We start from the raw sequence: 26,809 nt of genomic DNA, 5'->3' as shown, positions 1-26,809 counted from the left end.
AATGTTATCAGATGACTATAATATAGGTAATAAACTTGAATTTTACGTTTGTAGTATTTTTATTCGACTTCAGAGTTTTATTTTTATCATGCTATAGAAAAAATTATCCACCATATATCCTACTACTGTATATAGGCCTTACATATTATATTTACCTGCAGTTTGTAACCACTGTGGACATGATTTACCATCCACCACTTGCAGGCAGGAAACACATTTAATTTTATACATATTATTAAATACTATAAACAACGATAACATCATAGTTTGCTAATTTTACAATAGTATATTGATTTAAATGTTTTATACATTGCTGATTTCAAATAAAACAATGTCTATATTACTGCAATAATAAAGAACTTGAAAGATTGTTTTAAATACATACAGTTAATGCGTATGACAAGCAGAGGAAACTCTAAAAAAATAATTATTTCACTTTATATAAAAACACACAAAAATACCACTGTCCGGCAGTCATTTAAGTATTTTTTGTGTTAAATTACATTTTTTCATTTAAGTACTTTTTTTCTATCCAGTTTTTGGTAAAATCTTTTAAAAATATTATATCTAATTTTTCTAAAATAACAGTAAAACTTCAAAACTAGTATTATTTAGAATTAAATTTGTTGCAATGTTTTAAAAGTAGTAGATCTAAAGTCTAAAATAACAGTACTATCAGAAATGTCATAGTATGCACCCATATATTTTTTATGACTTTTAACAACTATATTATTTTATAAACGTCCGAGTATTTAATTAGTATTCCTGATTCAATCACCTAAGCAACTTTATTATACAGATTGTATGGTCTATTAGTATATCCTACCTTATTTACTAATAGATTTAATAAAACGATACTTAGAAGATTCAGCGCTATAAAACTATAAAAGAAACCAATTTGGCTCTTGTTAAATTTGGGCTAAAATGCAAAAGACGTATAGTAATGTGGGATATTCTATAAATATCTAATACTATCCAAGATATTAATTGGTGTGTTTAATGTGAAACATTTTCTATCATCTTATATGCTATTCTGTTGCACTGAACCACGTACAATTGGTATTTTGCATACACAATAATTTTTTGTTTAATCTTTTACTTTAAAATATTTTATTTTACTGTCCAAATCAAGGTATTATTATGTTTATTCAAATTTATTGTGTATAAAGGTTTTGTAAAGGTAATGTAACTGTAAATTTATCTTTTAAAATTTATGTTGCGATTCTTATGTATTCTGCCAAATGATTCAGCCAATTTCCAACTGAGTTGGTGTTTTAAAATTGTATAAGCAAAAACATAGAAAAAGTGAAAGTAAAAATAACAAGCGCAACATATTATTATATATAAAACATCAGAATTATTAAACCATCAACCGAGTGTAGCAATGTAAATTAGCTTAATTCATAATTACATTAACATAATTTCTTTGTTAGGAATCAACTGCATTCCAATATTATACCCCTTTGTTTCTGAACCATAACTGTAAACACACACTATTCCTTTTGCTTGTTCTTCTCCTTCTTTTACACTGTAGTAAGCTAGGTCAGATTCTTCTGCATTCACTGCACCTAGTGTGTTAAACTGACACCAGGTTTTACAACCATCTTTACTTAAGTAAAGTGTAAGCTCCTTGTTTGTCTCGTTTCCATGACTTGTCACTGCTACTTGGTAGAACTTATTAGTCTTTGTTGTTAAGCGTACAATACCACCCTAGATAATAATATAATTCAAAATAACATAACATTATATTATCATCATATAAATGTTAAAGCAAATAATTGCAAGTATTGCAATTTAAAAATCCTTTAAATAATGTTCAAATAACTATGGGGTATGTTTGTTTCGCGTATCCTCTATAATACTAATTTCCCACTTCAGCATAAAAACGATGTTAAATTACACACAAGGCAAACCGTGTGATACTATATACCTGTCGTCCACACGCTAATAAATGCAGTAGAACGCAATAACTTAGGTAGAATAGAACAAGATTGTAGAGTATACCTGGCACTCTGGATTTGCCTCTAATTGTGCATCCTCAGTCTTGACATCAAACGCTTTAAATCCTTCTTCACTGTATACATGGAAACGCTGTTTACATTCCTCCAATGAACAACTGATGTAAACATCATCATTTGCATATTCAACAACCTAATAAACAAATCATATCAATCAATCAATCAATAATTTTTATTTCTCAAATAAAAACACAAAAAAACAGTTAACATTTTCTAAAAATAATAGATAATAAATGAGAAAAAGGGGTACCCCACAGGAAGCTTAAGCTTTAAAATGTGGGGTCCTGGCAACATAATTAAAAGTAAGGTAAGGTAAGAAATAAATATAATATATGATAATGAACATAAAAAGACATTTAACTTAACAAATGCAGTTATTATTTGACTTAAGACAGATATATGATCAACTTAAATAATAATAGTAGAAACAAGGTATTCATGTAGTTTGAACTTAAATGAAGATATAAAATTAATAATTTTAATTTCATCTGGTAAAGAATTCCAAATTTTTGGTCCTTGAAAAGTTATATCATGCTTGCCAACCTCCGTATTAAAACAATCATAAGCATAATCAAATTTATTTCTGGTATTATAATTATGAACTGAACTAAAAGTTTGAAAATAAGTATCAAAAATTCTGGGCAGTTGATTATGTTTGAATTTAAACATAAATAAAGCAACATTTTTTGTAAGTAAGTCGTAAATATTAAGTGTATTAGATAAGACAAAAAGAGGAGCAGAATGGTGGAGGTAATGAACATTATAAACTGATCTTAAAGCTCTTTTTTGCAAAATATAAATACGGTTTAAATTAATTTTTGAAGTAAAACCCCAAACGGTTATACCATAAATTAAATGTGGCAAAAAGAGTGATTTATAAATTAATAGTAAAACGGAGGAAGGCAAGGCATGTTTGAGTTTATTGAGGACACCGACCACTCTTGATAGTTTTAATGAAATTGTATTAATATGAGAAATAAAAGATAAGTATTCGTCAATAAAAATGCCAAGAAATGTTGTTGCTTTAGTTCTTTCAATTTCGCTGATGCCGTAATATAATTTAGGAATGTTGGGGGGGATTAGTTTATTAACTGAACGAAAAATAATAAATTTGGTTTTTTTAATATTTAACGAAAGCTTATTTGATTTTAACCAGTTTGCAATTTTAGTAAGTTCTTGATTCATTAAAATAATAGCTTGGTAGATGTCCTTATGATTAATAAATAAACTTGTATCATCTGCAAACATAACAATTTCAGCACAATCACTAATATAATTTAAATCATTAATAAATAACAGAAATAAAAGCGGACCAAGGATGGATCCCTGTGGAACACCACACATATTACTGTATATGACAAAATGGCATGATCATTAGAAATGAAACCCTAGGCATTTCCAAGTTTCTTACTTGTGTGTGTTCTCCTAAAGTAGCATCTTGTGGTTTAACAGCTGTTACAATATCCCAGGTGTCACCATCATCAGTACTTGTCATCACACACAGTTTTTCTGAAAAATAAACAACAATTTCCAATAAAAAAAAGGCAAACCATAAACATGAAAACCTCAGCAACATTTGTGTTAACTATTATCTCTCCATGCAGGTTGATATAGTACTGGACTTTATAAACAGAAACAAATGTTTAGATCAACTGCTGTTCTTGGGTCATTGTGATGAGTTATTATTGAATTCAAATTAAGAATTAATGCATGGTTCACAGATGACACAATTCAAGCGAGCAGACTGGAGGAGTTTAAAGATCTTTGACATATCTAAAACAAATATAATCATTTAAGGAATTATACAGTTCAACAACGATCACCAATGTACATAATAAATATTTGGGGACCTCCTTAATTTATAAGATTATTTAATTAAATTACTTTCTATGCTTTCATTATCCTTTAGCATCCATACTCCTGCAACAACCAATTTTCCTGAATGTAAGCATACACCATGACCAAGGCCTGAAAAACAATTTATACATATTTCATATAATTGCAAACATTTATACTGTTTACTACATAAAGTAAAAAAAATATATATTAAAATTGTTCAACAAGCAACAAGATAGATAAAATTAAACATTTTCTTTATACAATGTTATTTAAAAAACATACACAAAACCCCTATAACAAATCAGTATTTTGGTAAGTACATAAAACATTTGTGAAAAACTGGTTGTTTCAATTGTTGCTTCTTGTGTATGGTATCAGTAAATGGGTTTATAATCTAAATAATAATAGTACTGAAATTAGAAAAGTATAAAAAATTTACCTACATAGAGGCACAAATCATGGTTTTGAATATTACTAATATTCAAAACCACGATGTACAGCTCAGATATTTAATATCAACTTCAATACAAATTTATACTAACTTATAAAATCTATGGGTAAGCCTTTCAAATCCAATTGTACATCTTCTGGTTCTTTCCAATTCTCTCCATTATCATCAGATTTCATCCTTATTATCTTCCTCTCTTTTGTGTTGTTATTTTGTCTAACACACATTAGAATCATTTTTCCATTTTTCTTATCTGTCACAATTGGTACTAGATTCTGAAAACTGTATAGTAAATTTGTAGAATTATTAAAAAAAATGTTTCACATTTTTAGAATCAATATTGTCCACTTTTTGGAGACATCTTTTGTACCGTAGTTGTTTCTAAATAAAATTTACAAATGTTCTTAGATATTAATGTCATTGGTAATAACATAGCAAATGAAACTTAATAATTGATTTCTTAAATGTATGAAATATAATGACCAGCAAACAATGTTTGCCAATGTCGGTCAACACAATACTAATTACCTTGTTTCCTTTTCATTTAAAATGATTTGTGTTTCTTCCCATTCAATCAAACTCTTGCCTTTCAATTTTCCTCTTCTCATTATCACATCTGAGTTATTTTCCTCACAAAAGATGATAAAATGAGAATTTATAAAGACTACTGCAGGGTGTCTAAAAGGAGAAAAATGTAGAGATGTATAAATTTTAGTACAATTTCAAGATAATTCTCTTAAATTAAGAAGTTATTTTAAAGTCAAATTCAAACCTAGATGTTGACTTTCAAAAATAAAATAGACTAGAAAATAATTTTTTTGAATGGAAATCAATTTACCTGTGTGTTTTAACTTGTTCAGTAAACACATCGCCTATAAAAATAAGGGAATGGAAATTAATGACAAGCTAGGTGTCATAATTTGTTATGAATTCCAATACTAACCCAGTTCTGAATTTTCCTGCTCCACCAGTCAAAAGGGAGTACCAAATGTTGCATCAGCCTAGCCTTCAACATTAATTGAATAACAATTTAATCTAATAAAATAATGTATGTATTTCCTTGAAACATGGAATTAAATCATGTTCGACCCCCTCTTGAAAACATCTCAAAAATCATTATTAAATTGTAATTACAACTCCCTACTTGAATAAAGAAAATTATTGTTATAACTCATAAACAATGATTATATTATGTGTAAGCTATGTGAGCGAAAGGTATGAGTTCCGGGTTAGTGATCTGGAGGTTGATAACTTTTTTCAAGTCTTTACAATTAATTGTGGATTATACAGTACAGTACATCAAAGTTGGAAACAACATTTAATTTATCAAACAATACCCCACAATTACAGTAATTCATCTGACAGGTATCATATTGCCTTTAGACCAAAATGGGTATTTTTAACTATATTCCTCAAGTCAATCAATTGTATTATAATATCAATTTTCATGTAGACAAGAAATATGTAGAAAGCAACTTACACTGTACATGCAAGTGTGCTGATGCTGTATGTGATGGAAGTTCTTCCTTCACTTTACACATGTACTCTCCAGCATTGGTCAATGACACTTTCTCAAACTCTAAGCTTGTTTCAGTTTCCTTAAAATTTGCTTTACATCTTTCTGGCACATTTTTTATCTTTTTCTCTTGAGACTTATCAGAAGTAAATATCATTATGTCTTGATCACCAGTCTTCTTGTACCAATTGACAGCTTTTACTGGTTTCTCACTTCCATACTTGCAAGTTAACACAGCTTTATCACCATGTGTTGCAAGGCAATCACTCATTTTCATATCTAAAGGTATTTTGATGAAATCAGTTTACAATATAAACATATATTAATGAATTTATTAACCGTTTGAAATCATATGACAATATATATTATGGAATATCCAAACAAAATAGTGCCTGTAGGCCTACCATTGTTTGGGTATTTAAGAAAATTGAATATACAGTACTGTATATTACCAAAGCATAGAGAAAAGCCAATCAGTCCTAAATATCGCCCGTTAAATAAGACATGCCAACCAAAAATTATTAATGTACGTAAATGGTCTCCTGAAGCCGAGGAAGCCCTGATAGCGGAATTTGAATCTACCGATTGGGATATTTTTACGGAGGATGAAGATTTGAATAGTATTACTTATGCAGTGAGCTCGTACATAAACTTTTGTATTGATAAATGCGTTCCAGTTAAAAAAGTGAAAATCTACCCTAACAACAAGCCATGGATCACGAAAGGCGTTAAATTACTGTTGTGTGAGAAACGTAAAGCCTTTAAGATGGGCGACTCTAATCGTATGAAAATATTGACTAGAGAGATTAAATCTGAAATAATGAAACAGAAGAACATTTATAGGAAAAAAGTTGAACATAACTTCAGGTCTAATAATATGAAACAAGTTTGGCAGGGTATGAAACTTATGAGTGGTTACACAAACGGTGGTAATACACCCACCTCGATTCCGAATGTTACTGTGCAATATGTTAATGAGTTAAATGAATTTTATAACCGTTTTAATGTTCATGATTTTAAAAAAGAAAGAGAGGCTCTATTTAGCTTGTGTCGGGTGACTGAAGATGATCCCAAATTTAGTATAAGCATTTCTGATGTACATAACGAATTCATGAAACTCAATTCATCGAAGGCTGCTGGGCCGGATAGAATCCTACCACGAGTACTTAAGGTCTGCTCTCCTCACCTTGATGGCATATTTACATTTATTTTCAATATGTGTCTTTCTTATCATGCGTTCCCGGATATTTGGAAACTTTCATGCATAATACCGGTACCTAAGAAACCTAAGATTAACAGCATGAATGATTTGAGACCCGTTGCACTCACGTCTGTCGCGATGAAAATATTGGAACGTATTATTTTAAAAATTATGCAACCTTATGCTGAAAAAGTGTTAGACCCGTTGCAATTTGCTTACCGATCACTCCGTAGTACCAGTGATGCGATTTATTTTAAATTACATAAATTGTATTCACATCTAGTTAATGTAAAGAAAGGCCACTCGGCACGTATTATGTATTTTGATTTTCAATCTGCGTTTAATACCATACAACCCCATATCTTAGCAGACAAAATGTTGAATATGGAGTTTCCCCGTCCGATTGTTCGTTTAGTTTTAAATTTCATTTGTGATAGAAAACAATTTGTTAATATTAATGGTGTTAAGTCAGAAATCGTAACCTCTGACACCGGTGTTCCTCAGGGTACTGTCAACGCACCTAAATTATATTCCTTGTATACGGCGGATTACAGATCTTTAAATGATGAGCTTTGCCCCGTTGTTAAATTCGCTGATGACACTAGTACTATTGGTCTCATAGTTTCAAACAATGATGAAAATTATCGTAGCGAAATACAAAGATTTGTTAAATTTTGTGACGATAATTATCTCCAAATAAATGCATCAAAAACAAAGGAGATGATCATTGATTTTAGGACTAAACATAAATTTAATTTTCAACCAATCACTATCAAAGGTAAAGAAATTGAAATTGTTGACCAGTACAAGTATCTAGGAATTGTTTTCAATGATAAACTGAGTTGGGGAGACCATATAGACTTCATCAGCAAAAAATTAAGTCCCAGAATGTATTGTATGAGAACTTTATATAAATTTAACTCCTGTGATTTGATGTTACTTTCGTTCTATAGATCCGTTATATGTAGTGTTTGGACGTATTGCCTCTCCTGTTGGGCTGGTAATGTTACCGGAGGGAATAAAGGACGCCTTGAAACTTTCATCCGTCGGGCTGGTAAAATGATTGGTCTGGAACTGCCTTCCTTTACCGATGTGCACCTAGAACACCTCCAGAAAGATTTCGAACGCATTGAGTCGGATGCCTCTCATCCTCTCCACAAAGTGATCATAGACCAACTTAATCCAAGTGGTAGATTGAGGCTCCTCAGTGTGAAAACAAATCGATTTGCTAAATCCTTTATTCCCTCCGGTATCATCCAGTACAACAGGAAGTCAAGAAGATAATTTTATATTGTAATTTTTTAGATGTTTTTATATGAATGGTTTTATGCTATTGTTTTTATAGTGTTTTCTTTGTTATTATGACGAGCAATGAATTTCCTTTTTGAGGATCAATAAAAGTTATCTTATCTTATCTTATCTTATCTTATTACACTATTATTAGGTAAAACGATATTTCTTCAAACTACTGTACTACCTTTACACAATTTGATTGATAAATAACCAGCTTAATACACAATTTACTTACACTGTACATGCAAGTGTGCAGATGATCTATGTATTTCTGAAAGTTTGCTTTTGGTTATTTCTGTAGCAGTTGTAAGTTCACATATGTACTCCCCATCATCAGCCAATGTCACTTCCGGGAACTCTAGGCTTGTTTGATTAAGGCTATTATGAGTTACTTTACATCTTTCTGGTACTTTCTCTATCTTCTTCTGTTGAGATTCATCCCCTGTCTTCTTATACCAATTGACATATTTCACTTGATTCTCAAGTCCATACTTGCAAGTTAAAACTGCCTTTTCCCCGTTTATCACAAGACAATCATTGAGTTTCATATCTAGTAAAAGTAAAAATAGTATATTTTGGATGAAATTACTATCACAATAATAATATACAACAGTACCATTTCATCAGAAAAAAAAATAAAACAAACAAATATCTTGATATAAAAGTAATATTTGAATGTGTATTTCTTATTGGCGATTAAAATATATTGATTAATATTATTGTCAGACAAAAAAAAAGTTTATCAGGCAATAATTTTTGTTTGTACCGTACATCTTGCACGCAGTATCACGGTTGTATTTAATTATTTAAAATACAGCATTTCAACAAACTTAGCACTGCTAGTTCTATAAATTAACCAAACTAACAATAAAGATATAGTATATAATATTTTGAATTTCTGATTATGAATTTTGGAAATATAGGGATACTCATTCTGGTTTCTTTAGTACAGAAATAAAGATTTCATACTTTGCGTTACTTTGGAAATAATATTTAAAGACAAGATGAAGCCAAGCGATGTTAATTCTTTATTATAACTCCCTTGGAACCACTTCTATTAAAACACACACACATAGGAAGAATAGAAAATCAAGGGCCAGAATAATATTAGGTCTATAAAGTATTGCATAATTAGAAATTTTCAGTAATGCGTCTGACATTGAGATTCTGAAACGCCAAACACGTTGGTTGCAATTGCTGCATCACTCTTACCCATGAGTGCATAGAACGACAGACTGAACTGATGAATTATTTGTTATTGTTATTTTATGACATTTCATGAGGGGCTGTAACTTAATTTACACTCCCTTTCCTCTTTTAACAAATATATTTTTAGGCCTAATATTGTATACTTACAGCCTTTGATAACTTTCAACCTGCTTGTTGTAGAGTAAACATCCTTTCCTTCTATCACACATTGGCAACGGTAGTCACCAGCATCAGAAGATTTAACTTTAGAAATTTCAAGGAAACCTGTCAGCGTTTCCTCACTATATTTAACTTTAAATCTGCTAATAATTGTATGTCTATTATCAGCAATTTTCTTCCATTTATCAAGTTCAAATTTATAAAAGATAAATTCTTTATTTTGTTTATGTATTGGTGACACATAAAAAGGAATTGTAGCAGTTCCTCCTACGACACAGTGCAATTCACTCGTTTCCATTGTTAAAACTGTAATAAGAAAAAAACCTGAAAATTATAGTGTACAATATCTCAACATATAAAAGATGGTCAACAAAGGATGTGTTTCAAACAAAAAAATAAACAGGTAATTTTCCTATAAAAAAAAAACCTTTCATCCCCATAAAAAATTAATAGATAATTCATTAACGACATCCACAAACAAAATGACACAAATGCTCACTGGCCATATTGTGTAATCTTTGGGACACCCGTTGGCCATAAAAAAAGGGCACATGGTGGACAAACCTGCCCAACCAAGTTGATTTTAGACCCACCATATCAAATGGTTATTGGTTATTATTGAAGTGTAAGTTTTATCATTCTATAGCAGCCTAATTGATTCATTTTACGGGAGTCTATAGGCATAATATTCTAGTAAATTACCTTTAACTTCTAACCTCCCAAAACAACTGTATATTTTCTGTCTTCCTTCAACTTGCACTTCGCATGCGTATTTTCCTGCATCTTTCGATTCAACATTGTTGATCTTAAGGTACACCTTACTCTTGTCCTCATATGCGCTTTGACAGCCTGGTGTTGAATATGGTGGTTGTAATGATGTCAGCAGCATCTTTGTTTCACCTTTACCCTGCTTATACCACTTGACATTGGATATTTTAGCAGTATCATCAACATATGTTAGATTTAAGAACAATTTAACATTCACACTTTCATTAGTAATAACATCAGGAATATCAATTTTGATGGCATCTATGAAAAGAGACAGAGATAATAATTCTGTAAAGCAATTGCTTATCATAAAGTTGATTAATCAAAATAAATATTCTAAAAAATTGTCTATTGATTAACAAAATGATCAGTTTTACTGCCTTGTGTGGAGGTGGACTGAGACACCCACATGCAAAGTCTTCTACACAGTGATTGATTATTTAAAAATGTGTTGTTCTTCACATTTTAAGAAGAAAAACTAAATCACACAACAATTGGGCAGAGGCTAAGGTAAATTGTAAAAAAAATTACATCTTTTAACTGTTAGCTGTGTAGTATCTTTCAGTATTTTGTCTCCATCAATTGGCTTCACTTCACATTGATACTTGCCAGCATTACCAAGTATTACTTTCTTTATCTTCAAAGACAGAATGTTATATTGGTCACTTGTTACTTCAAATCTAGAATCTTTAGAACAATCCTCAATCTCTGTTGTGCCATCTTCCTTAATCTTCTTCCACTTGTAACCTGTTAATGGCATATCTGCTGGTTCATATCTGCACTTCATTTCAAAATTACTGATACCTTGTTCTGCCGAGTACTTGGGATCTATCATCTCAATCCCTTCATATAAAAATTTAAATATAGTACAAATATCAATCAAATGAATGCAATCATTTAAAATTATATAACAAATTCTATCGATAAAGAAATAAATGAGGTAGGCCTATTCTGTTTCCTAAAATATGTGTAAACATTCTACTCAGCAACATATACAGTTACCGAAGTGATACAGTATTTTAAATTTGAAAATTAAGCATCTTAATAAATGATTTAATTTAAATAGAAAATAAAACTTACAATAAAAAAATAAATTGTTTACACCTGGATACTGCTGTCTATTGTCCTCTATGCTGCAGTTGTACTCTCCTGAATCATATCTCACAGGATTTGAAACCGTTAGGCTAATTCTTCCTCTACCACTAGTAGACACTTAAAAACACACAAAATAACATTAAATGAAATCATCTAAAATTTAATTTCTTTATTTTACAACTTTTAATTGTGAAAGTAAAAATAAATAAAAATGTGCATTGTCCATGGGCATTGTCTAATGCATCACTACATTTACCACTGACATTTTATAATTTTCCTTCTAAAACTAAATTCATTAATTTAATGGCTTCCAGAAATATTACTTTAACAGTTTTTTTTCTAAAAAACAAATAATTCATTTTGCATCTAATGTTTTGTATTTAATAATAATATACCTTGGGCAAATGTGTTATGTAAATAAATGTCCTAGGAAGAAGATAAATAAATTATTGTACATAGTTAAACAAAATTGCACAAAAAAAAACATGTTACTTACTTGAGTAAGAAGTTTTAGATCTGTAAAACAAAAAAATATACATATATTATAAAAAATTAAGAAAGAATATAGGATTTACAAATGGTGCTGAAATGATCAGAGTTCATTGGTCTTTCCCTCTACAATGTAATTTATTTATATTTGTAATAATTATAAATAATTTATAATAAATATATTAGTACCATATTAACATTTTATGAAAAAAAAAATTGTGTAGCATTCCAGATATGGACTTACAGTGAAAGTAGTGATGTGATCTATATAACTCTTTTTTTTTCAAAACAAATTCTAATTTGACTACTATCAATCAATCAACTAATCAATTAATAATCAAAAGTTGTGGTAAATTCATATAACAAAATTGCATTTTTATTATGCAAATTACAATAAAATCTATAAGCTGATCTTTTGACATACACGTTCAACAACTTTCCTCTATGTAAATTGTTTCCTTTAATTAATGGATGAAATCATACAAAAGTTAAATTGAATAAAGTGAAACATAAAATTTAAGTATTTATTTTCTACAAAACACACAGTTAATATTTTAAACATTATCTATTTAGTATAATATGTGGTACAAGAAACATTCTCCCCATTCATAAACGATAAAAGCAAGCTTGTGTTTAAAATACTCAAAAAATAAAGATGCACAAAGCTAAAAATACCCAATTGAAGTTATAAAAAAAAAATGTAATATAATGTATAAAATAATATTCAATGTAATTTATGGTAATGAGTTTTTAATCAAATATTACAGATACAAATAATGGCAAATTATTGAAGAAATAATCTGGTAAGGTTATGTATATGATACATGATACTGAATATGGTCAATATAGTCATATTATAAATAATATAAATGGCCAGATGCAGCGAGAAGTGAATGGCAAGAATATATACTACATATCTATGTATTTAAGTGTATTTTGTAGAAGACTGCAACCAAGGTACGAACAAAACAGGTGAACACAGGCAGGCAATGAAGGACAGTATATAATCTATGGTAAATAAAGCAACCAAAATGATGTATGCAAAGTATGTAAATTATTATAGTACAGTAGGGACAGCAGATAATGAAAGGAAAAAGGTAAACTACCAAATTAGCCTGGCAAACCATAAAACCGATAAAGATAAATTGCCACAAAAAACAAAAACAACAAAAAAGCTAAACACAATTGTTTGCCAAAGAAGAAAAAAAATAGATTGCTCACTGGCTGTTCTTCAACATTCGCTCATCAAATGTTTTGTAAAAAAGCATGCATGAATTAAGCATAAGGAATCCTATTCACATTATGTTATTTTGTTTTTTGCTGATCTGAAGAATCTGAAATCCTCCATTGTTCATGGCTTGTAAATTATAAAAGGTAAGGTTTTGGCAATTCTCATATAGCAAAAAAACTATAAGCATTTCACTAGCTTTGCATGAATGTAGATGTGTTGTACATACTGTAACTAGCAGATAGGTTTTAAATCAGTGAAAGAAATAGAAATGGCTGTGGTAAATCATTGGTCATAGCATGAAGTACTTCATATAATGAATGAAGTTGAATATGTTAGTGAAAGGTTAATTTTGTGTAATTTTGAATAAAAATGGGTAAATATGAACAAAAAAAAGCTTTCCTGGAAGTGTATCTTTATCATAAAAGAATCCCAATAAATAAATATCAAATACCGAAAACATTACCTTTCATTCAAGTCTTTAGCTAGAACATGAAATAAAAAATAATACAACACTTAAAGAATACAGCTGTGATGATGGTATATAGCAAAAAACAAAACTATACTGTACAGTTGGGAGTTTGAGCGGTCATTGTCTTTGTTTTAACTATACCTAATACATACGTAATCTTAATTTATAAATAAAAATATATTAATTTATGTTTATACTTCTTCTATACCAACGTTACATTTTTGTTCAATCAATCAATCAACAACCTTTAGAAAATATAGAACCATAAAGAGTACTACTGTAAATGTTTTCATGAAAGTGTTGATCACAAACAAATGATTAAAACAGACTATATAATAATACAAATTCAATATTAGTTCATCTGTATGAATCACTATAGCCAGCTTGCACAACATAAATAGGTTTAAAAGTAAAAAGCTGAAAATTAAGAGAAAACACATTAGCATGATCTCAAAAATTATATAGAACAAAAATGGAAAAATTGTTCCTGCTTTAAAATACTGAAAGATGAGGGAATATCAATTTGATCTCTGGTGAGTACAATTTAAGGACTAGTGCTGTTCGGCTGTACCACACCAAGAGTGAAAGAGTCGCTATCCAATGGGGTTTGAACAATACCATAAAAGCCCCAGTAGTCCGGGTTCAAATCTTGGTTGGGGAGACTTTTTAATAAATTTTAATAATATCCTGGACTAATAAAGCGCCTGATGTCATGAAACCTCTAAGTGCTAAATACCAGCTTGCAGCGTAACTGGGCTAAATTGTGTACAAGTGAAACAGGGGTAGATGGCCAAGTACAATGGGGTAACCACTACTGGGATGCACTGGGTTCTCACAAACCAGGTTTGTAAACAGGACATCCAGTCCAAGAAGACTAATTCTTACCAATGAAGAACATATTTTATTTTGCGGCACACCGGCCTTACACTCAGCCCATAACCACTTGAATCAACATTGCTTGGATTATTATATTCACATGTTTAAAAAAAACTTAATTTTAATACTGGAATCTAGATAGACACAGATTATATTTTCTATAAATGCTTCAGAATTGATGCATATCTCTACACAATTATTGTCATAGAAATTGTGATTGCATAACTTAGCTATAACAATATTCAAACATTTTTTTGTGCATGCTACTGCGCTTTTAAAGTTTTTAAACAAAGATTCTTACTGTATGACCGATGTTGAAGGGTCCTCCTTAAATAAAGATAGAACAAACATAGATATTGTAATATTAATACTTCTAAAAAATAAAAAAATAAATAAACCTGTACTTCATTAGCAATTTCAACAATACAATGATTTAATTTCTGAGACAGAATAGTTTGCTTGATTGAGTTTGGCCCCCTATTAACTACTCCCTTAAGCCAAAAAAAAATAATTAAGTTGATTGATTGATTGATTGAAGTAAGAGTACATTCAACTCTTTTGAAACAGGACTTTTTGGAATGAATAATAAGTAAAAAATAAACTATTCATGTTCCACCTGAAGCTAAAACAAGTAATCAAGAAAATAAATAAATAGCAAAGTTTATACCCACCAGATGTTTCATGATGTTCTGCTAAAAGTTCACTATCTTCATCAACAGGATTTGTCTTTGAATAAAAAAAAGGAAACAGATTTTACATTTAGGAATGTTTTAAAATACTGTAATGTTTGACACAATTATTTAATTTTTTTTTTTCAATATGACACATTGACAGTAAAATACGTAGAATAATTCAATTCTTTTCTAACATTATTAATTGTTGGTTGTTTCATGTGGTAGGTAATTTCTTGCCTTGACAGTTGTAAAATAAGATGATTTTGAGATTGATAGAAAATTCAGAAAATTTAAATAAATAGCAAGATAGCTAGGCATAACGTTGTAAGCATATGCTATATTTATTTATCTATTTTAGAATTTGTAGGAAAGTGAAAAAAATTCAATATACTGTATATCAACATACAAAATAACTAGACATAATTTAATGCCACAAAATAATGGTAGAATTAATTATTGACATAGCATTTTAAGAGTAAGGTTTGGCAGTAGATATTTATATACGACAGATATACCAATATGATATACAATAGATGATTATTCATATATGGTCTTTTCAAGTTAGTTGATACTATTCTCATAGTACCAACCTTTGATGTTTCTCCAGATTTAGGAAGTGCAGCAGTGTCTTCAGTTTCTGCAGACTGGTTTGGTGAACTGGATTTGATTACAACAAGAGGAACATCTGCACCATCAGGTTCTTCTCTTTCACTGCCGTTCATGCGACTCTCTTCACCACTTCTATCACCATTGCTGTAGGGTTAAGATAATACAAGATAATAATATTAAACTACAACAAGAAGGACCTCCATCTGTACCATCAGGACATTCTCTTTCATTCACAATCATCTGATACTCTTCACTCCTCTATTGTCACTCATAATAAACAGCTTTTTTATTATAAATTGAAATAAAATTTATTGTGAGACTAGTTTTTCATACTTTGATTAAAATTTTAAAAAGTAAAAATAATGTATGTAATCATGTTAGGTAAGTTCAGTATTCAGTTCTGAACGTACAGGAATGAGCTGTTAGGAGCTCATTTTACTAAGCCTCTGCATTATGTGGTAGGGTGGCCAGTTTCTTTCCACGCCGCCTTATCCTCTCTAGTATTTTCAACCAGGTACTCATTTACCGCTGAGTAGACTGGGAGTTTTCGGGAATTGAACCCAGGTCTCTCTGTATGACAGTCAAGTGTCCTAACCACTCGGCTACCCAACTTCTTATCATCATGTTACAATGGTTAAAAAACCTAAACTCACCTGTGTTTCTTTTTATCTTTATTGTTGTATTCAACTATGAAATAAAACAAAGAGTTAATGCATTAATACAATATATTGAAACGGACAAATACAGTCAGTACCTAAAACATTTTAGTAAAAAAGAAAATGAATAAATAAATTGAAAATTGAATATAGAAATCAATATTTACATATCATTTTATTGTCCAAAAAAATACAATAAAAAATAATTAAATTATTCAACTGATGATTTGAAAAAAAAACCAAATAAAATGGTATGAAAAATATTAATATACTTTAGGATAAACAAAAAATATGTAATAACTTACATGATTTCTTACAGTATTCAATACAAAAGAATCCACAAAAGTAAAGACAGCAATAACAGGCAAACTGACAGACTGTTTTCCAACTACTGAATTGCTTTTGATTTGAACCAAGCACCTTGTTGTCTTTCCTTATTTCAACTGTCTTGAACCTTGCAATACTTGGACGGTATTTCCAACTCATCTCAACTGGTTTACCACCTTCAACTGTCACTGTATCAATATCTGTATTGCTCCACTCAATATTCTTGTAAAGAATAAAATCTAAAATAAAAAGTACAATTTGTATAATTCTACACCTATTCTTATTTTTTGATCATAAAAACTTATTAACAACATTATAATAAAGTAATATTATGAAAATTATTATAAATATATATTAAATAAATTTGTACTTAAAAAAGAAAATTAAATACAAATGGATGTAAATTTATTAAAATAATAATTACTACAGTATTTACTTACAAACAAGAAGCAGTAACCATAGCAACAAGGCAACACAAACCAAAACAATCAGGATGATGTAGAATGATCCTAAACCTTCTGAAATACCTAATAAATTATGATATGCATTTCAATTACCATATTCATTAAAATTGTATAAGAAACTTTCTTTGGAAGTAAACTATTGCTTGAATTTTAAAAAAGGAAAAATTTACATACTGCCGTACTATATGATACATACTATATGATTTGAAACACTGGTTAAAAGTATTTTACTAGTGTGTGCCTAATATCTGTAAACTAGAGAGTATAAACCTCCGCCTACTGTAAAATTCCCATTCATAAAATGTCCCCGGAACTATATATATATATATTTTTTATTTATTAGTTCTAAGTGTAAATAGGCTAACTGCACACTACAAAGTTGTGGATGAGAGTTTGGTGTAATGGTTATGTATCCAGCCTCTCACAGTTGAGATTGCTGGTTCAAGTCCCACTGAGGTTTTTTTATTATTATTATTTTTTTTATTTCTTTTTTGTTTTTGTTTTTTGTGGACCTTGATCTTTGACCCTGACCCTTCAAAATTTAACCACAATTATATGATGAGTCATTGATCATTGTGGCTAAGTTTGGTGAGAATTGGATAAAAACTGTGGTCTCTAGGCAGTAAAATAGTTTTTTGTTAGTTGTGACCTTGACCTATGACCTTTTCCCCTCAAATTCGAACTCGTCCGAGCTTTTGAGGCATAGATAATTGTGGCCAAATTTAGTAAGAATCGGATAAAAACTGTGGCCTCCAGACTGTTCACAGACACACACACAAACACACAAGGGTGAAAACATAACCTCCTTGGCGGAGGTAATAATACACTAGGCCTACTATGATGTACTGTAAACAATGTGAAAGGTTCCGTTGTAAATTCACCTCATAAGAAATTGAATAAGGAAGTCAGGAAATACAGGTTTTTTAACAAGGAAATATGGTTTTAATGCAAAAAACTACAAACAAAAAAAGGGGGTGGGGAAGAAAAAAAAAGAAAATTCCATGAAAAAGTAAAGAAAAGTAAAACCCCATAACATCAAATACAAATGATTGAATCATGTAATGTAATGTCTTTTACAGTAAGTAATGTACTTCACTATTGTTAGTGAGGTTTAATATTATAGGTTATTCTCCTAAATTTTCTCAAATTGGAAATGTCTAATAGTAATACAGTAGTGGAGCATGTGACAAAGCACATCTATACTACTAGAAATTGAAAGTGTTATAATATAGTACGAAAGTTCACAAAAAATTGTTGGGAAAGAAAATTCCTAGATACTACTAGTCCTGAACAAGAATACATTTGATAGAATATTATAACTTATGTATTTTAATGCCAGTTGGTTGCACCAGTAATCATAAAAAAAACCCATTAGCATTGCAAATTTGGCTGACAAACCAGGCCTGTGAAACACATTCAACAGCCATTATTCTCCTCCTAAAAAAATAATTCTTAAAACAATTTTTTTTTTAATATGGCTTTTCACATAATAACTTTGACCAAAAATTGAATCAAAACAAATTTATTTACCTTCAAAAAGTGTAATTTAAAGCAAAAAATAGTCAAATTGATTGTCAGCCAATGTGTTTTTGGTTGATTTTATTATTTACTCAAAAAGTAATTACAACTTCAAGATCTTTACCAAATGAAAATACAGAGAGATATGTGGTCAATGACCATTCCATTAAATTTTGGGACCACAGTCCCAATTCTGGACCACTTTTTAGTATAATTTTCACACCTGCTAGTGTTAAAAGATAGGACTTAAATTACATTTTCTCGAGAACTACTTTTAAAAACTTCCTTTTTGTAGGTAAGAGTTATAATTTGTGATTTGTAATTTTAAAACTTGATTTGATTTAATTTATTTTTTTTTAAAAATTCACCCGTTTGTTTTTGCCGTTGCTGTTCTATTGTTAGTCAATTGATACTATTGTTAGTTGAAAGGCTGGATACATAACCATTACACCAAATTCGCATAAAAATGCTTGTAGTGAAATTAGCCTAAATCACACACAGCATTAGACACACAAATATATATTACCGCCCTGAGAAATCTTATGTAGGAGGTAGGCGGAGGTATATGCACTCTCGGAGTGGCTTTCTTGTTTATATAGCGCTTTTCCCAGAGACCAAAGCGCTGTACAAAAATATAAATCTTATATACAATCATTTTAAATATAATCAAAAATATTACAACTGGCATTGAAAATACTATAAAAATATACAAAATTACAAAAGTTTTGGAAAAAGATGTGTTTTTAAGTTGTTTCCTAAAATATTGCACATAATAGAAGCCTCACGAACCCAATCAGGTAGGAAATTCCACAATCGAGACCCAGAACAGAAAATGACTTATCACCAAAAGACCACCATAGTTTTAGGAATGGTAAGACAGTAATATCCTATACCAAAGTGGTATTTTGAGATCAAATTACACAGTCAGGGTCCAGGTCATGGAGAGAATTGTACACACATGCACTAATATCTTACTCAATTCTCTGCTAGACAGGCAACCAGTGCAGCGATAGGTTAAGCATACACAGTGAAAATTAAAGGTCCAACAATGGACTCATGAGGAACACCGTACTGCAAATCATGGTTTGTAGAGTATTCACCAAGTAAACAAACTATTTTATAACGGTCCTGATGTTATTTCAGCTAGTTACTCAATCTAAAGCAGAGAACCAGTAATGCCAAATTCCCTCTGCACACAACTGATGTTGTGATCTATCGTGTCAAATGCAGAGGATAAATCTAGCAAAACTAATAAATAGATCTCCCTTTATAAAGCTCCATTAACATGTCACTTTTAATGCGTAATAGAGCAGTTTCCGTACTATGAAACGATTATATGCCGACTGATACAGGGCCGTAGCCAGGATCTGTCAAGGGGGGGTTCGGACACTAAATATTTGGGTCAACCCCCCCCCCCTCACCCAGCCTGATGCGAAGCGAATTTTGTTAAATGACACCCCTAGATGGCCGGAAAAGACACTTTCGTGCAGCATGCTATATAACCAATGAGCAAAAAGATCATACTTTTTTCCTCCTCCTCAAACACGTCGATAATTTAAATGACGTTAACTATTTGTTGCCGTATGTTAGATGCGCGTGCTCTGTGCGGAACCGCCGATTGTTTGATCATTTACTCCGTATTTTGTTTTGCGTTCAAGTTCAATGCGAACGTATATCTAGGAGCAGCCCCGAAAAAAGCACACTGGGTGAAGGCAAATACTATTTGCTAGCTCTATCTATAATATTTATTTACAGCAATTTGTTGAGGAATATAAATATGTAAATAGGTGATAGTGATACATTTTAGTACGTATCGGCTGGTGGTCTAGAAAAAAATAATCGGATGCCATAATGTGAACTACGTCAGTACTTGATACCATAGATATTATAGTGTAAAATATTAATATTCACTATAATCCTCTATGATACATTATACTTCATAGTCACACATAAATACTGATGTACGTCGGAAGGCTATATACTTTATGCATGCTGCCTGACTGCCAGTGATCTAAACAATTATAGGTACGCAGTTGTCTGGCGGTGTCCTTTGTACGAATCGTTCGTGCGCCAGCTCGCTATGAGACGCGTCAATATCATGTTACATGCAGGGACCAAACATTTATTTTTCAGGTTAAAATCGGCAATTCATTTGCAGCTTTTCGAAATTTACAGACACGTATCACTAGTTGACGCTCATACAGAGAAGAAGGTTCACGAACAAGTTTACGAATTTTTCAATTTACAAACAACTTTTTGTACTGTGGGGCACGTATTTGGAGGATTTTTGGAGATGAGGGTGAGGTATTGGGCATGTCGGGGATGGGGGTTCGCAGTCGGGGATGGGGGTTCGCAGTTGGTTAAGGGGGGTTCGCTGTAAAGGGGGGATTCGCCCGAACCATAAACCCCCCCCCCCCCTGGCTACGGGCCTGTGATATGTTTCATTAAGGTTATTATCTTTAATGCGTCTCTTAAAGCAGGAAATGGCTGGATACTCTATAATCTTACCTAAGGTAGGAAGGTTGGAGCCCGTTTGGACGGAACAAATTTACATGTGCAATGGTCGCGTGTTGTGTAAATTTTGAGATAAACTTGCTGTTTCATGAGGTGGATTTTTCACTTACACCTTAAACCACAAGCTGATTAACGGCAAGATAAGGAGCAATTTGACCTTAATAGTGTAAAGAGATGCATGAAATATGACCCTGCTGGGTTAGTTTACGCATGTAAATTGTTCATCGTCCGAACGATCACTGACTACACATGTAATGTTACACATTTAACTGATTTTACGTCCGAACACAGCCTCAGAGACTGGACGATAATTCTTTAAAACATCTGGGTTTAATTTTGATTTCTTAATCAAAGGTGTAATTACAGCCCGACAAAGAAATTTTGGAAATGGCAAGCAATAAAACGTCAGCACAACTCTTTCATATCCATGTAGGGATGGGATCTAAGGGACTGGTCTTGTTAGGAAGCTTGGTAATAATATTGCTAACATTCCTTACTTAAACTACTAAAAGTATCTAATACTATTGACGCTACCATATTACCAACTAAACTGTTGTCAACCATGTTAGATTGCAAGGGTCTACCCTTATTAACATTTGATGATTTAACACAAATATTTGAATCAATAGAATTACACATTATGTCAAGCTCAAATGTTATGAGATTTTATCAGTGGAAAATATTACTTAGATCTACATTTGAACCTCTAGACGGAAGCTTATTTGCAGACGAATTTAAAAGATGGTATGGGTCAGAGACCTTGATCTTAAAATTGTCTTAGTTTTTAAATTGAGGAACATTAAAGTAAATATCTAAAACTATCTGTAAAACATTTGGTATACCTTCTGTACAGTTCTGTAGTGTCATTGTTTTATTTAGCTTTTCATTCTCTGTATAACATATAAGATTTGTTTGACATATCTCATCATTAATTTCTATGGTTGCTGTGTTGTTTCCTTCCTTAACCACTTCTCCATCTTGTAATATCAATACTGATGATGGCTTAGGATGGCCCTCTGCTGTACATGTTGCTAAACCACTTTTATATTCATATGTAACATTAATATCTAAAAAAGGCATAAATTAAAACAATTTTACATTAATTGAATCATTGTTTTATAGCAGACAAAGATATGATAACAATGTTTCATAAAACCATTTTTTGTAGTAATATTGACCACATAATGCATGTGTGTATCATTCATATGAAAATAATATTGATTTAATATTGATAAATTATTGATTTATTCTCCAAAGTTAACTTTGTACATACAATATACAATTATATTCAACTGTTTTCCAACACTTGTCTTAGCATCTCCTTTAAACTGATCACTTTCTGCTTTACATGTATATCTCCCTGAATCATCCTCTCCAGTAACTGATTTAATCTTAAGAATTGACCCTGTACGGTTATTGGTAATCTCATATCTAGAAGGGTTGTTGGTGTTGACTGTCTGTCCATCTATATACCAAGTAATGTGAGGAATAGGATCACCATCAGGTATACTACAGGTAAAGGTCACTGATTGACCTTCATAGACAGTACTTGCTGAGGCATCAAGAAGTGGTTGATCCAAGTCTGATTATTAAAAGGAAGAAAATATAAATTGTATTTTAAGAATAGATTTTCCAGAGTAAAAATCATAAATGTTGTTAAATCATTGTATGTATATATTTATTCTTTTATGCAGATTTACTACAGGTAAAGGTCACTGATTGACCTTCATAGACAGTGCTTGTTGAACACTTCTTTAATTTTTAGCGTGTTGCACGGGCCAAGATCAACCCCACAAAAACCTTGCAGTTATACATTAAATCGTAATACCGTGTTATTTATACCATAATCCTAAGTTGTAATGTATATATACTCGCATGCATTATGAATTAATATTAGTTTATTAAGGATTTTAATAAAATGGATGATTTCGTTTAAAATTTAGTTTATTCAGTTATTGATTTTTTAAATCTGCTTTTGAAATAAAAAAAATAATGTTTTAGAATTAGGATAAAACTATGCTACATTTTTCCAAATTATGCCAACATTAATTAGCGTTAATGTTAAGTGCTAAATCAGTTAAAATATGCAAAAAAAGCACAATTATCTACTAGATTTGGTCAACATTTTCACAGCACATACTTATATTTAACGAGAGGTCAAAACAATACCCTGAGGACACTTCCAACAGCAACCGGGAATCCACAACATTTTAGGATTCAGCCAAGTAGCCTTTTTTGCAATTAAAATCTCATTACACGGAATCTCTTCGGTGTTATACAACACACTTCTCGTAGGCGTGTTGAATATGCGTGTAATAGTGTGTTGTATAAACGCGCCCTAAGTCTGAGAAAAACATTGTACATAAATTAACGTGCAAAAAACATATTCACCCTTGCAAGATATCATACAGTAACAAAATGCCATGTACTGTTTTTGGCCGACTGAATATAGTGTTTTTCACAGGCTATTTAACTTTCAACCAAGTTAAAATAATACATTATTTTGTTACAGTGACTTTAACAGTGATTTAGTTTGATTCTAACACCAGCTAAATACTCACATTCAGTATGTATGTGCTGAATGAAATGTATAAAGAAAATTTATTCGAGGTATTTCCTCATAATTAATGTATGCAAAAGATTTTAGATTTTGGCAATGGAACAAAGCAATGAAGAGTATGCTCTCTATGCTTATGTTGGATAGAAGTATTGAAGATAATTTTTCTATTAGAATGGAACTAAAATTAACATTAAAATAAAAAGACAAAAAATCAACCAATTAATAAACAAGCATAGGTGTCATTAATGTACGAGTATATAAATTTAACCTGTTAAACTCACAATATACAGTTAGAGTTGCTGGATTTGATGGTTCAATATTCCAATATTTTTCTTGTACTTCGCACTTAAATATTCGTTTAGAATCAGATCGCATTGGCTGTGAGATCAGCAATTCGGCTTTCTCATGTGTTTTGTTTAATTTAAAACGGCCATTTTCTATCTTCAGATAATTTACAATGTTAGTGCTTGTTCCATTTTCATCTAGTTCATCCCATTGTACTGCAAGTGGTGCAGTAGAAGTAAATTGTGAATAATCACAAGTTATCACTACTTCAGCATCACCTTCCTTGGCTATCTGGTCAGAAGTTGTCACCAACTGACCATGAGCTTCTGAAAATACCAAATCATGAGTTTATTTAACAATACACTTCTAGATGGTTGATGGGCTTGCCTACTGTACATGGTATGTTAAATAATAATTAGAGTGAAAATACAGTTAGGAACAGCAAAGAATTATGATTTAGAGTAAAAAAAATGCTCATTCAAACTGCGCTCATTTTGCACACCCACTATTAATTATTACTGTAGTTGGGTTTTGTTGGCCTGTTTTAACTTATTATGCATGCAAAGTCATTTTTACTTTTTGAAAATAAATGAAAAAATGCTTGTGAAAAATGAGTTTTTACTTAATTTAGCTACCGGTATTTGTTTTTTTTTATTGTAAATTACATTCTAGTAGAAATCTGTTCACGAATCACGCAGTTTTGGAAAGTATCATAAATATTTGGAGGTGTGATGGGGTGTTTACCTCAGACCCACCATGCTAGGTTCATGGAAATTGCACTTATTTTTAATACAAAAATATACTAATAAATGGCGTACTGTAACCTGAAGAAAAAATGCCTTAGAAGTCTGTAATTTAGATATTATATCCATTAAAAATGGTTGTCGGACATCAAGCTGTTTTTGCCTAACGGATGTTTTTTAACTACTGTGTATAATAGAGTTGACTATAAACTATTTGTTTCAAGCAATTTTGAAACAAAATTCTTTGTAAATGCCTATTTACACTAGTACAGTATAGGACGGTGACGATAAATAGATAATACACATTTTTTTCTACATAAAAAAAAATTTAAAAAAAAAAAAAATTTTAAATAACAATCATGATCAATCAACTTACCATTTACCATACCAAAATAGATTACAAAATAATACACAGCTACAAAACACTGAAATAGAACAGTTTTATTGAATTATTAATCTGCAAAAATCAGTCAGTTTACACGTTTCTATAGGCCAGCCCTTGTAGTAATTTTGTAGTACCGTAGTGCAGGCCTACAGTATATTACACTCTAGGGTGGGCCTTAGGGCCAAGGCCTACAGACGGATTAGGCCAAGTTGAGCCGCCACCAAGTTGAGCTGCCGCCAGAATAACGTTATTTTCTATGAAACGCCAATTGCACGCTATCGGCGGTGCTCGTTGTTTTATATTATAATTTACGACCTAACAAGTTTAATAGTGATGTTCGACACATTGTGAAAGTACTGTATGTAAAGTAGGTCTGTCTAATTGTTAAAATTAAATATTCTTAAACTTTTGTCATTGAAATACTAATGTTTGTCACATAAATTTAAAAAAATCACTGTACTACGGTATATACAGTATAGTACAGAGATATTTAAAAAAAAATAATACTGTGTAACCAAAATTAAATAACGAGATTAAAAATCGTGATTGTTTCATTATATTTATAAATATTAAATTTAATTTTAATTCTGTAAATAAGATAATAGATAATTTATATAGGGCCTATATATATTTATTTTCATTCATATATTTTATAAATTGTTCTCGGAAAACAATAAATATTACGTATTAACATTTTATACGGTAAAAAATAAATATATTTGGTTATGTTTAGTTAGGTTTCTTAGGCTAATTGGTGCTAATTATTTTTTATTAAAATCGTAATATTGTTGAAAACACCTAATAAGTACATAATAATATGTTTAGATTTAAATTAGTATACAAGAACTATTTACTTTTAAGATATGATGAACGTTAAATATATAAATGCTATAAGACCAGTTAAGATCGGATAATATGGTTTAAATAGAAATTGTAGTTTTGTTTTCTTTTATTTATTATTAGTTTATGTATATTTTTTTTCTTTTTCGTATTCAATGTTATATTTCGGGGTGGGTCAAACTTAAAGTTGTTATATGACTCTCCCCCACATAATCACTTCATTGCATTTATCTATGTATTTTATTATATTGTGGAAATAAAATTGAAATAATGTTTATATATAAAATACAATATAGGGTTAGGGTTCCCTAATCAGGTAAAGCAATTCTTTTGTAAATTGAAATGTTGGAACATGTTAAAGTACCACCGATACCACAAAAAATCTTCAGGTCTTGAACTTGTGTATCTGTGTAAACTTGTATGTATGATTAAAGTACTGTAGCTAGAAAATAAGAAATTGTGAAAAATAATATATCATTACAGTATTTATAATAAATTTATATTATTCTATGATAAAAACAACACAATTGTAGGTTAAGTAGTTATGTATTTGATTGTAGATTAACTATTTGAACCTTTTTGTAAATTGTATACTATACTTTGCTATGATAAAAAAACGAAAT

General features: G+C 30.7%; 1 protein-coding gene across 1 annotated transcript; it reads right to left on the bottom strand.

Moving 5' to 3' along the window:
• Positions 1-61: 61 nt before the first annotated feature.
• LOC140057186 (uncharacterized) lies at positions 62-25,347 on the bottom strand. Its single transcript, XM_072102743.1, has 24 exons — positions 25,338-25,347; positions 24,215-24,544; positions 22,647-22,955; positions 22,216-22,440; positions 17,318-17,404; positions 16,856-17,116; positions 16,548-16,581; positions 15,876-16,038; positions 15,283-15,337; positions 13,730-13,748; positions 12,043-12,062; positions 11,532-11,663; positions 10,983-11,294; positions 10,386-10,712; positions 9,672-9,989; positions 8,551-8,865; positions 5,786-6,100; positions 5,144-5,177; positions 4,834-4,983; positions 4,400-4,587; positions 3,903-3,986; positions 3,430-3,527; positions 2,005-2,151; positions 62-1,710 (listed from the first exon to the last, which is right to left on the bottom strand). The coding sequence occupies exons 1-24, from the start codon at positions 25,345-25,347 to the stop codon at positions 1,408-1,410; spliced, it is 4,236 nt and encodes a 1,411-aa protein (XP_071958844.1). The 3' UTR covers positions 62-1,407.
• Positions 25,348-26,809: the final 1,462 nt, after the last annotated feature.

Source organism: Antedon mediterranea, chromosome 8 (genome assembly GCF_964355755.1).
Source record: "Antedon mediterranea chromosome 8, ecAntMedi1.1, whole genome shotgun sequence".
Taxonomy (NCBI): domain Eukaryota; kingdom Metazoa; phylum Echinodermata; class Crinoidea; order Comatulida; family Antedonidae; genus Antedon; species Antedon mediterranea.
This window is presented reverse-complemented; position numbering and strand designations above follow the sequence as displayed.